Consider the following 13081-nt stretch of genomic DNA (forward strand, 5'->3'; position numbering starts at 1 on the left):
ACAAGCTACACCTTTGTCCCTTTTTACTGCGTTGTCTGTGCGGTGGCTTTCTTTTCACAGGAATAAGTAGAACAACAGTTCTGTATATGATTTGTGTATGTGTGTGTATCCGTGCTGTATAACAATTCTGTATGGTTCTGCTAGCTAGGGAGCTACATTTGGTGGGCCCCAGGCTATGGGCCTTTTCTTCTATGTGCCTGCACTATGGAATCCTCTTCCCCTCAAGGTGAGGTTGATCTTGTCACTGTTGAGCTTCTGGAGGTCCCTCAAGAACTGGTTATGCCAGCAGACCTGGGAACCCCGGGGAATGAGTGAACTACAGGTATCCTCAACTTATAACCATAACTGATGGTTATAAGTCATGGCACTATGTGACCATACCCAATTTTACAACATTTTTTCAAGCAAAAAGCTTGGTTGTTAAATGAATGTTGCAGTTGTTAAGAGAATGCAGTCATTGTTAAGTGAACCCATTAAATTTAATGGGCATTTTTTTCTTTTTTGCTGGAAACTGGAAGTAAACTTTGGTTTCTGCAAAAACCGCTTAAAATCATGGTCAAATGACTACGGGATGCTGCAAATATAAATGAGGGCCAGTTGCAAGGCACCCAAAATGTGATCATGTGACTGCAGGGAGAGGGGAGGCAATAAGTAGAACTTTGAAACTGAGTCATAAATAGTCCTGGGGAGGTTTGTTGTAACTTCGTAAGTGACCGGTACCATATTTCTCAAATTGATTCAGATGAAACCGTATGACATTGACAGTCTTCAAAAGCAGATGAATAGCCAAAGCAAGTATCTTGTTCAAATAAAATATCTCAGGGGTTGCCAAAGCACCTGAAGGCAGGACAAGAAGCCATGGATGGAAACTAACCAAAGAGAAAAGCAACCTAGAACTAAGGAGAAATTTCCTGACAGTTAGAACAATTAATCAGTGGAACAATCTATATCCAGAAGCTGTGAATGCTCCAATACTGGAAGCTTTTAAGAAGAGATTGGACAGTAATTTGTCTGAAATGGTATAGGGTTTTCTGTCTGAGCAGGGAGTTGGATTAGAAGACCTCCAAAGTCCCTTCCGGTTCTGTTGTTGTTGTTGTTGTTGTTGTTGTTATTATTATTATTATTATTATTATTATTATTATTATTATTAATCGCACAGTCATCCAGATCTTCAGACTGAATTTGACATTTTTTGTCTACCTATCGAGTCCTTACCTAGGACCTGTGATAGGCAGATGTGGATATTGGAATTGATGGTATTACAGATATTGTTGCAGGATGGAACAGTTCCTAGTAAGGCCGTCTTTTGCAGTTGACTAATGGTGAATTTGTCAATGCCAATGGTGTCCAAGTGATGCTCCAGTTGTTTTGGAATTGCACTCAAGGCACCTATTACTATTGCTACTACCCTTGCTTGCCTTTGTATTTTGTTATCTTCTCCAGTTCTTTCTATTCTATTCTGCTGTCTCCAGGTACTGCGACGTCTGTTATCCACACTTTTTTGTCTTTCTTATTGACAGTTGTTAAGTCCGGGGTGTTATGTGGCAGGTGCTTCTCTATTTGAATCCTAAAGTCCCAGAGAAATTTAACATTTTCATTTTCTATAACGTTCTCTATTTTATGGTCCCACCAGTTCTTGCTTGCAGGCAAAAGATATTTCTTGCAGATCTTCCAATGCACCATTGTTGCTATTTTTTCATGCTGCTGCTTGTAGTCAGTCTGTGCAATCTTCTTGCAGCAGTTTACCAAATGGTCCACTGTTTCTTCAGCTTCTTTGCATAGATGGCACTTACTGTCGGTTGCTGTCTTCTCAATTTTGACTTTGTATGCATTTGTCCTTAAGGCTTGGTCTTGTGCAATCAGAATTAGACCCTTGGTCTCTTTCTTCAACTTTCCTGCTCTTTGCCATTGCCAGGTCTTGTTATTATCTGCTTTCCCAGATATTTTTTTTAATGTATTGGCCATGTAGTGCTTTGTCTTCCCATGCCTCTATTCTGTTCTTCATTTGGTCTTTCTTGTAGGCCAGTTTGGTCTCTCCAATAGTCAGTAAGCCTTCCTGATATACTAATTTCAGTGCATCTTCATCATTGTCCTTCAGATATTCTTCCAAAGCCATTTTTTCTTCTTCAACCATCTGATGTACTTGTAGCATTCCACGCCCACCTATTTGCCTTGGTAGATAGAGTCTGTCAATGTCACTGCGTGGATGAAGGGCATGATTCATTGTCATTATTTTTCTGGTCTTCCTATCCATTGCTTTTAGTTCTGCTTGAGTCCAGTCCACTATTCCAGCTGTGTACCTAATGACTGGAATTGCCCAGGTGTTGATTGCCTTTATGGTATTTCCTCCATTGAGTTTGGACTTTAAGATCTTCTTCACTCTCTTGATGTATTCACCTCTAATCTTTTTCTTGACTTCAGTGTGCTTGATGTTGTCAGCTTGAAGGATACCCAAGTATTTGTAGTAAACTTCCTCATTCAGACTCTTAATGTTATTTTTGTGGAGCATCTTGATTCTTTCAGTTTTCACTATTTTTCTTGTTTGATAACATGGCACATTTACCAAGCCAAACTTCATTGAAATATCTTGGCTATATATACGGACAGTGTTGAGCAGTGATTCTATTTCAGATTATGCTTTTCCATACAACATTGTCATTATTATTATTATTATTATTATTATTATTATTATTATTATCACCATCACCATCACCATCACCATCACCATCACCAACATCTTTATCATCATCCAAACTTCCAAACACAGTGGCTCTTTGAATTCTGACTTTGCTGTTAAATTATGTTTCACTTTGTAACCTTCACCCTATCACAACTCAAGCATTGGGGTAAGGTGTGGTTGGATTTTGAAGAGAATGAACTGGTGCAAGTTTTCTCCATTTCTATTTTTCTTGTTTCTTGTTTGTATTTTTGTATGATATTGTTTTATGTTATAGTGCTGAACTGCCCAAAGTTCTTTTTTTAATTAAATAATTTTATTAATTTTATTTTCAATGGCTAGTTTTGTTAATTAGCAAAACCCAAAATCAAAGTTTTATGTTTCTTCATCCTTCAAGCACAAAATCAGGAAATGATTTCCAAGTAGAAACAAAGTTGGATGTGTTCTTTTCTTTGATTAAAGCAGTCAATTTCGCCATCTGCTAGTTCCATCAATTTTTCCAGCCATTCATTCATTGTGGGAATTGAAGTATCTTTCCATTTTTGTGCATTAAACATTCTTGCTGTTGTCAACATATATAACAGCAAAGTTCCAGATATTTTTTTTTGTTCTTTCCCCATTAAATCTAAAAGAAAAGTCTTTGGTTTTATTTTTATATTACTTTAAGAATCTTCTATATTAAAATACTCCAGTTTTCTTTGCTTTATCACCAAAGATGGTAAAAAGTTCCTTCTTTACATCTACATTTCCAACATACCTTTGAAATATCTTTATACATCTTTGATAGTTTATCTTATCAGGTGTTAAATACCAGCAGTACATCATTTTATAAAATTTTTCTTTTAAATTATTAATGTAAATTTTAAACCCTTCATCCACATTTTTCTCTTGTTTAAGGACTAGAATTAGAAGAATAATTTAGAATTATATGCATATGTAATTCTACATATGCCTCAAACTGAGAGATGGATATTATATAAATTTAATAAACAAATAAATATTCTAGAACTGTGTATAAATGGTCTAACTAGAGATTGTTTTGGCTTGTGCTTTGAAACCCCATGTTGCAACATTAAAACTAAAAGAGCTCTGTGTCCATGTTGTTTGGTACAATATTTTATGAAATTGTTTCCAACGAGCTTTAGATTTAGAATAGAATAGAATAGAATAGAGCTGAAAGGGACCTTGGAGGTCTTCTAGTCCAGCCCCTGCTTAAGCAGGAGAATCTATACCGGGCATGTCAAACTCGCGACATCACGTGACATCGCATGACGTATCGGGACTTTCCCCCATTGCCGGCAATGGGATGGCATGGTTTTGCCGTGATGCATCTGGCCTGTGGGCTGGCAGTTTGACATGCCTGATCTATACCATCTCAGATAAGTGACTGTCCAGTCTCTTCTTAAAAACCTCCAGTAATGAAACGCCCACAATTTCTGGAGGCAAGTTATTCCACTGGTTAATTGTCCTCATTTTTAGGAACTTTCTCCTTAATTCTAGGTTGCTTCTCTCTTTGATCAGTTTCCAACCATTGTTTCTTGTCCTGCCCATTGGTGCTTTGGAGAATAATTTGACCCTTTCTTCTTTGTGGCAGTCCCTCAAATATTGGAATACTGCTATCATGTTACCCCTATTTCTTCTTTTCTTTAGACTAGCCAAACCCAAGTTCTGCAGCCGTTCTTCATACGTTTTAGTCTCCAGGCCTTTGATCATCTTAGTTGTTCTTCTCTGAACTTTTTCCAAGGTTTCAACATCTTTTTTTGTAGTATGGTGATGAAAATTAGTTGCAGTATTCCAGGTGTGGTCTCGCTAGGGTTTTATAAGGTGGTACTAATATTTTGTGTGATCTTGATTCTATGCCGCTGTTTATACAATCCAGGATTGTATTAGCTTTTTTGGCTGCTACTGCACATTGCTGGCTAATAGCCAATTTATAGTCCACTAGGACTCCAATGTCCCTCTCACAGTTACTGTTTTTGAGCCAGGTCTCACTTAATCTGTACTTATTTGAACTGAGTTCTGTGTTGTAATGCCTGCAATGCAGCAAAAACATGAAAGGGATGGCATGACTTAAGTGATCTCAGTTTCATTTACCATCTAGAACAGGGTTCCCCAACCCACATTGAGTCATTCAGAACCGGGCCTTGAGTCATTCGGAACCGGGCTGTGGAAATGGCAGGCGAGTGTGTGCATCCCCACTCATGTGAGCAGCAAGCAAGCACATGCACGCCCGCTTCATTTGTGTGAGAGGTGGGTGCGGGTGCCTGCCCCTCATGCAACTGGAGCTCAGTGTGCATGCATGCTTGCCCGCTGCACACACGGAATCATCCCCTCTAACTTCTACTTTGGTCTGCAAATACAGAAAGATTGGTGAACTCTGATCTAGAAGACTGATGCTTTTTAAAGCAGAAGGAAATGCTACATTTGTCTATAAAAGCACTTAGTACTAATTTTTAAAATAATTTTGCATTGTCAGTTTATTTCCAATGGCAAACCCAAGGTTGAGAAAGATACTGATTTGTTTGGAGAATGTCCAGTGGCCCTGAAAACCACTGACGGTCTTCTTTCATCAGGCTCATTCATCCATACATCTTACTAAGGATGACAGGGCAAATTACAATGCTCCATGCTGGATACCATTAATCTTAAGAAGGTAACTGATTGCCAGTCATTAGCCGTTCACCTTGAAAGGCCACGAATACAAAGAAAATTATTCTAATATTCTTTTTCTCAAGATTAAATGAAAAACACAATATGTAACTTCACAGGGTCATTAACCTGAAGATAAGAATGTGGAGTTTTGTAAAAGTTTGAGTTAGATGTTACTTACACAGTTTTATACTCTTCTAAAAATGAAATGATGCTAAATAATGTCATGGTATCCTTTTGTTTTGTTCTTTGCTTCAGTTCATCAGATTTACAGCTAAATTGACCTCATGATATGACTAATGCTTTCCCAGTAATTTTCTCTTCATTGCAACTCTCCCAGCTTCTCTCAAATACTACAATTATGTCCTCAGATTCTGCCTAAAATTCTTTTTTGTCCTTCAATGTTAAGCATGCTGGCTGGGGAATTCTGGGAAATGAAGTCCACATATCTTAGTGGCCAAGGTTGAGAAACATTGTGTTGATCTGTCTGTTTGTTCTAAAGTTCAGACAAGATTTGTTTGTGTGCTAACTTAGCAGAATGCTTACTGTATGTTGTTTAAGATGTTGTTTGTTGTTCTTCTATTCTGTCACTTTACTTGCCTTTCAGTCCAGGGTCCTTTGTTGAATAGTTGTTGCTTTAATAATCCAGAGATATGGATTTAACTTAACTGTGGAAAGAAAATTTTGAGTTGTCAAAATATCCAGAATATTTGGTCAAATGAGGGACTGGATAGTGGTCTTCTCCCTTAATATAGTCCAGTAAAGTTATAGAGCCACTGAAGGTCATTTTTATGTTGTAATTTTATTTAAATATTATAAATAAAATAATAAAATCTAATACAAACTGAAAAAGAAAAAAGAAAGGAAGAATAATAGAAAAGTAAGAGAAAGGAAAAAAATAAGAATATTTTAAATAAAAACAAACAGACCTTCATCACAACAATATAAATAATTTTAGTAATTTATATTCTCTTAAAATACAACAAATTATATTTTTCCCATATTTCATTTCATACGTACGAACAAATCCATAAAACATCATAATTTCAGTCCTTGTGCCAGTCAAATCCATTAAAGAGATAACAACCTTGATCAAATAAACCAACTTTATATTGCTTCTAACAACCCTATTTTTTCCTACATTCAAATAATGTCTTAGAACTTGATTTCCGTTCATTTGTTTTGTCCTTTTTCACACAATTCTTCAAGTAACAAGCCTCTTGTTAATTCAATAAAGAAAAATGATGCAGGTCAGTGTTTTGGTTTTTGTTTGTACATTCCTTTTAATTATTAAGACATCATCTGGTTTCTTTTGTATGCTCAATGCAACATATTTTTCCATGTCATTTTTGTGGCCTGCCATTTTTAAATTCACTTTCAATTCAGTCTTGATCTTGTTAGGTAGAATTTGTTCCTTTTCCATTATATATTTTAGACCGTCTATCCATATAGGTTTTCCCAGTTGCAATGTATGGCTGTGAAAGTTGGACCATAAGAAAGGCTGAGCGCCAAAGAATTGAGGCCTTTGAACTATGGTGCTGGAGAAGACTCCTGCGAGTCCCTTGGACTGCAAGGCGTTCAAACCGGTCAGTCCTAGAAGAGATCAACCCCGACTGCTCTTTAGAAGGCCAGATCCTGAAGTTGAAACTCAAATACTTCAGCCACCTAATGAGAAGCAAGGACTCACTGGAGAAGGGCCTAATGCTGGGAAAGATTGAGGGCAATAGAAGAAGGGGACGACAGAGAATGAGATGGCTGGATGGAGTCACTGAAGCAGTAGGTATGAACTTAAATGGACTCCAGAAGATGGTAGAGGACAGGAAGACCTGGAGGAACGTTGTCCATGGGGTCGCGATGGGTCGGACACGACCTCTCAATTAACAACAACAACAATCCATATAGGCAGACATTCTTAAAATTAATTTCTGGGTCCATTGTTCAAAACTATCCTTCAATATGTCAAATGTTAGAATTTTTTGCTTCATTCTGAAATAATAAGTTGAGTTCAAGTATTCTTTTCTTTTCATTGTAGTATTTAATTCCCTCTAGTTCCCTCTAGTGTCCAATTTTTAAAATCTTATCGTATTATTACTTTTCAATTCAAAATAAAAACATTTTTCCCAAAGGAAGGATTCTTTAAAATTAATTACAAACCATTAGTTTGAATTTATCTGGATATTTAGTTCATTTGTAACTTTCTAAAATCTATTGTTCTAATCACTGTTTTGCTGTTTATTATACCAAAAAGAACAAGAAAAAAATGTTCTTAAACTTATCCTAAAAATTTATCTCACTAAGGATTGAAGGAAACTCACCCAGTGCATTCAGACTTGTTGATCCAAAGGTTCCTAGTAGCTGAACAGCAGTGAACAAGCAATTTCTGAAAGTAATTAGAAAAGGTAGTATGCAAACCATTTTCCAAGGTGCCAAGCACGGCTTGAACACGATGGCTATTCCTTCATCTCCCACTGTCATGCAGACAAATTGTATGGGTCATTTATTGTCAATCTCAAATACTTTGTTTTTCAGAAGAATTTTTTTTCAGACTCTCAAAAGCTCCCATTGAACATGGTTTTGAGGGTCTGGAAAAAAAGCAGTACTTAAATAATTTATTTCCTGGTGAGTACTAAAGTGCAGGTTGAAAGAGTCCAGTTTAATGAAGAGAGGGACAAGGGGAGACATGATATCAATATCTCAGGGGCTGCCACAAAGAATCTATTCTCCAAAGTGCCTGAAGGCAGGACAAGAAGCAACAGATGGAAACTAATCAAGGAGAGAAGCAACCTACAACTAAGGAAAAACTTCCTGACAGTTAGAACAATTAACCAATGGAACAACCTGCCTCCAGAAGTTGTGAATGCTCCAACACTGGAAGTTTTTAAGAAGAGACTGGACAGCCATTTGTCTGAAATGGTATAGGGTTTCCTGCCTGAGCAGGGGGTTGGACTAGATGACCTCCAAGGTCCCTTCCATCATCATCATCATCATCATCATCATCATCATTATCATCATCATCATCACTGCTGCTTATATGCTTGTATTCTCCTCAAAGGTCCCTTCCAACTTTATTATTATTATTATTATTATTATTATTATTATTATTATTATGAATCATCGCACAGTCAGCCAGATGTTCAGCCTGGATTTGGCATTTTGTCTACCTATCGAGCCCTTCCCAAGGACCTGGGATAGGCAGATGTGGATGTTTGATGTTATTACAGATATCGTCGCAGGATGGAACAGTTCCTAGCCTTTTGCAATTGACTAATGGCAAATTTGTCAATGCCAATGGTGTTCAAGTGGTGCTCCAGTTGTTTTGGGATTGCACCCAAGACGCCTATTACTATTGGTACTACCCTTGCTTGTTTTTGCCACAGTCTTTCTATTTCTGTTTGTAGGTCTTTGTATTTTGTTATCTTCTCCAGTTCTTTCTCATCTATTCTGTTGTCTCCAGGCACTGCCACATCCACTATCCAGACTTTTTTTATCTTTCTTATCGACAGTTGTTAAGTCCGGGGTGTTATGTGGCAGGTGCTTCTCTATTTGAATTCTAAAGTCCCAGAGAAATTTAACATTTTCATTTTCTATGACTTTCTCTATTTTATGGTCCCACCAGTTCTTGCTTACAGGCAAATGATATTTCTTGCAGATCTTCCAATGCAACATTGTTGCTACTTTGTCATGCCATTGCTTGTGGTCAGTCTGTGCGATCTTCTTGCAGCAGCTTACCAGGTGGTCCACTGTTTCTTCAGCTTCTTTGCATAGGCGGCACTTATTGTCTGTTGCTGTCTTCTCAATTTTGACTTTATATGCATTTGTCCTTAAGGCTTGGTCTTGTGCAGCCGGAATAATAATGATGATGATAATAATAGTAATAATAATAATAATAATAATTATTATTATTATTATTATTATGGCTTAAGCAACTCAAAATTATTTTTCATGGCAACAAATTAACAAAGAAATACTTGTTAACTTAATGAAGGGAGATACATACATTTTGTAGCTCCCAGTGGTACACATCCTGGGATTGGTTCAGATTTTCTGTGATGCACCTCTATTTATTTCACGTTTTCAGGGGAGTAGAACCTGAGGGAGTTTTTTTGAAGGAGAGTATTGACATTTTAGTGCAAAGAATCTGTAGCACTGATAAGGAACTGGCAGCTAATTGAAAATATGTCTCTAGCTAATAAGTGAACCAAGTAGTATAAGCCAACCTGTGCTTAGTTTTTGACTTGTGACTCTGTGACTAACCCCATTAAGCTAACATTGCTGCCATTTCTATATAGTAATGACAGTTGTTGTTGCATTTGTACCGCATGGGGAAAGGCACTTGTTCTTAGTGCAGTGAGAAGTGGTGAGTGATGATGTCGATTGATTAGTACGAAGCTTTACCTGTTACAGAAGTAAAATGTTTGTAAAATCTGAAAGTGCCCTTGTGCATGGGCACAAAATCCTCTAAGGGCCACATACGTACATTTCCAATTAATAAATTAAAATGCATGTTAGAGGCTTTGAATGGGTGAGTTGGTGGAGAGGATTTAAAGAAAAAAGCATTTGCCATATCTTACAAAATGGTCCATAAACCGCCCTAGAATCCTTAGCCTCCAGAGTTATGCATTCATGCGCTCTTTTAACTATACCTCTTCTTTCTAGCAGCTCTTCCTTCACTCAGCTTGGCTGATTCTCTAGAAATAAAAAAAGGAAAGCTTAAGCCAATGTGTTTGGATAATGTCCAAAGAAATAGAACACCCAATCTATAGATGAACAGAGAGCAGCATAGATAGCCAAGCTTGTCTGTAATAATGGGTTGCCTGGTATTTTTTCTCTCTAATGTTACAATGCTTGCTCTCTTCAGTGCTGCTTGGAGCTGTCTGAACTTGAAGTCTGTGGTGAGTCAATGAGCAGAAGATTTGAAGATCTCCTCCTTCTGAAATTGTCTGTAGCCAATTCCCCTGTGGATGCACACCACAAAGCCTGCTGCTGGCGAGTGTAATTCTACAGTCAGATGCAAAGATAAGCACTTCTCTTTTGAGGCTATTTGTAATATTGGTACACCTGCAGGGTGCTGTACAAGGTGCTTATTATAAAAGTTAAAAATAAAAAGGGCAGTTGTTTTTTATCTGAAACGACAGATATAAATGTAAATGCTGAGAAAGAATTCTCTGAAATTAAAATCCTCCAGTGTTTAGAAATGTCATCATTTTAGCGTCCTTTTAGCTTTTCTTATAGAAGAATTAGTTTCTTCCATAACTCACAGAAGAGCTTTAAATAGATTCATCTTCTTTGGCCTGTGAAATGTGTGTCTCCAGCTTTTGTCTTTTTCTTGCAAAGTCATTCCCCAATAAAATAGAACAGGTTTTGTTTCATAATGATGATTAATAAGGACCTAGTTGTTGGATAAAACTTTTATAAAAATAGAGCTTCCAGCCTGCTCATAGATTCAAATTGAGGCTTGTAAAAGTAAGCTGGCTTAAAGCTCAAAGGATTATTTATTTTAATATCTTGAGTAGACTCCTATGGTCAGATTAGTTACCTTTCATGCTCCTAGGTTATTAGTATCATATGTGGATATGTTAAAAAAAAAACAATAAAAGCACATGATGTGGAACTTGTTTAGGTTTTTTAAAAAAATCATTTGATGTCAATAGAAATCATGACAAAGCAGTAATCAAAATATCCTTTTATAGAATGTAATGGAGCATGTACTACAGGAGTTACAGTAATTCACATGGGGGGAAGGGCTGCCTTTGAGGATAGCCTGGAAAGTCCAGCTAGAGCGTGAGAGGGGAGCAAGCCTTGTCAATCAGGGCCAAGTCTTTATGTCTTTGTACCCTTAGATCAGAAGAAGGGTCTTCTTTTAAGGCCTCTCAGTCTGAAATTCCAAAGGAGAATTCCAAAAGAGTCTTTTCAGCAACATGGCTCTTCCACATGGTCAAAAGAAAATGCCTCTAATCATTTCTGTCATGGCTTTGAACATTAAAAAAAAAATTACTTCAACTTTATTGTATCGTAATTGATTTTTATTTATTTACAGGGGGTGCTTAAACCTTTGTGAACCCACTGGATTTTTCAATATTTCTGCATAAATATCCTTTGTTTGAGCATGACACACTTTCACATACTTGTGATGTGAAGATCAGTCTTTGATAGTGAATACTCAGAATTCTGTTCTTTAAATAAGGCAGGATTTGATTATCATCCCATTAATTGAAACACCTAACAATTTCTTCTTTAAATGATAAGCCTGGAGATTCCCTATCTTGTCTGTCTGTCGGTCGGTCGGTCGGTCTGTCTGTCTGTCTGTCTGTCTGTCTGTCTGTCTGTCTGTCTGTCTGTCTGTCTGTCTGTCTGTCTGTCTGTCTATCTATCTATCTATCTATCTATCTATCTATCTATCTATTTCCTGTCTTTTATTTATATTAATTATTTAATTATATTTTTATAAATGTACCTAATACCACCACCACCTCCTCCTCCTCCTCCTCCTATTTTGCCCACAGCAATAACCCTGTGAGATGGATCGGGCTGAGAGAGTGTCTGACTCAGAGTCACCCAGCTGGCTGTCATAGTTAAGGCAGGACTAAAACTTATGGCCTCCGTAAATTTCTACCCTAGTGCCTTAACTATTAGACCAAACATAAATATATAGTTTTGGATATGTAGCTTTTGAAATAAAATACCTTTGCTTAAATGGGTTTTCTCTATTTAGTTTTTGGACTTATATGGAGAACAGATCATGTTTAGGTCATGTAATGTAATTATGACCTTTTAGTGTCATATCTTTCAATATTCTAAAGTGCTCTTTAAATAGCACACATTATTATGTGAAACATTTTTGGCATGCAGTCATAAGCTAAAGGAATTATATAAGAAATTATACCTTGTCTTTTGAGCACAAAAGATAAACATTAGGAGACAGAGCTGTATATAGTTGTGATGTGTATGTGCATATTGTTTTTAACTGATGGAAAGGTGCATCCTATCCTTGCTAGCTGCAATGTATGTCTCAGCAAACCTCACCCTTAGTGCAAGTTGGTAAAAATGCAACCCATTTTTTCCCTAGTTTTTCCCATCATCAGTTTATTCATATTCTCTCACGTTACATAAGTTGCTGGATCCAAAGTACCTAATTTACTCTGAGCTGATTATAAATATGAATGTACTGGGGATTTTTTTTGGGAAGTGTGTCAGATGTTTTTGGCATTTTATTTCTCCTTGTAAATTAAAGAGTGAGAGAAGATTTTGTGCAGGACTCCTCCATACAGACTTATAGAGTCTAAGAAATTATTATTTACTGCAGCTGCAGTAAACTTAGCCTTCAATAATATGCTAGTAGATAATTGGGTCTTCAGATTTAGCAGGCAGTAGAAACTTCATATGACTTATGGCCTTCTGTCAGTGTTGTTCTTGTCTCAGTAAATTATATTAGGAAATGGTTTTAGTTGCTGGTCCTGAAATAGCATGTTTTCCAAATGCCTGTGTCTCAGATGAAGTGTGCAGCTGGAAATAAATCTATATTGGTGTAATGCTTTTGAGCATTTATCTAGGCAACTATTTCTAGAAAACTAGAGACAAATAAATAGAATGTTTTCAGATTGGAATCAAGAAATATATTACTAGGAAAAGCAAATATGACATAGTATACCATGGGTATCAAACTCGCCACATCATGTGACGTGTTGCGACGTATTGCAACTCTTTTTGCATTACCGGCAATGGGGTAAGCGTGGCTTTGGTATGATGCAACCAGCT

The 13081-nt window shown here is 36.9% G+C and overlaps 1 protein-coding gene across 1 annotated transcript in view; it reads left to right on the top strand.

Annotated features, from left to right (window-relative positions):
- Window positions 1-10375, top strand: part of CACNA2D3 (calcium voltage-gated channel auxiliary subunit alpha2delta 3) — an 83186-nt gene extending 72811 nt beyond the window's left edge. The window contains exon 3 of the mRNA XM_039360922.1: window positions 10185-10375. Within this exon, the coding sequence (XP_039216856.1) occupies window positions 10185-10322 (138 nt within the window). The 3' untranslated portion in view covers window positions 10323-10375. The remainder of the gene's footprint in view (window positions 1-10184) is intronic.
- The last annotated feature ends 2706 nt before the right edge of the window (window positions 10376-13081 follow it).

This window comes from Crotalus tigris, unplaced genomic scaffold (assembly GCF_016545835.1).
Source record: "Crotalus tigris isolate CLP2741 ecotype Arizona unplaced genomic scaffold, ASM1654583v1 scf7180000019181.594810, whole genome shotgun sequence".
Classification (NCBI taxonomy): domain Eukaryota; kingdom Metazoa; phylum Chordata; class Lepidosauria; order Squamata; family Viperidae; genus Crotalus; species Crotalus tigris.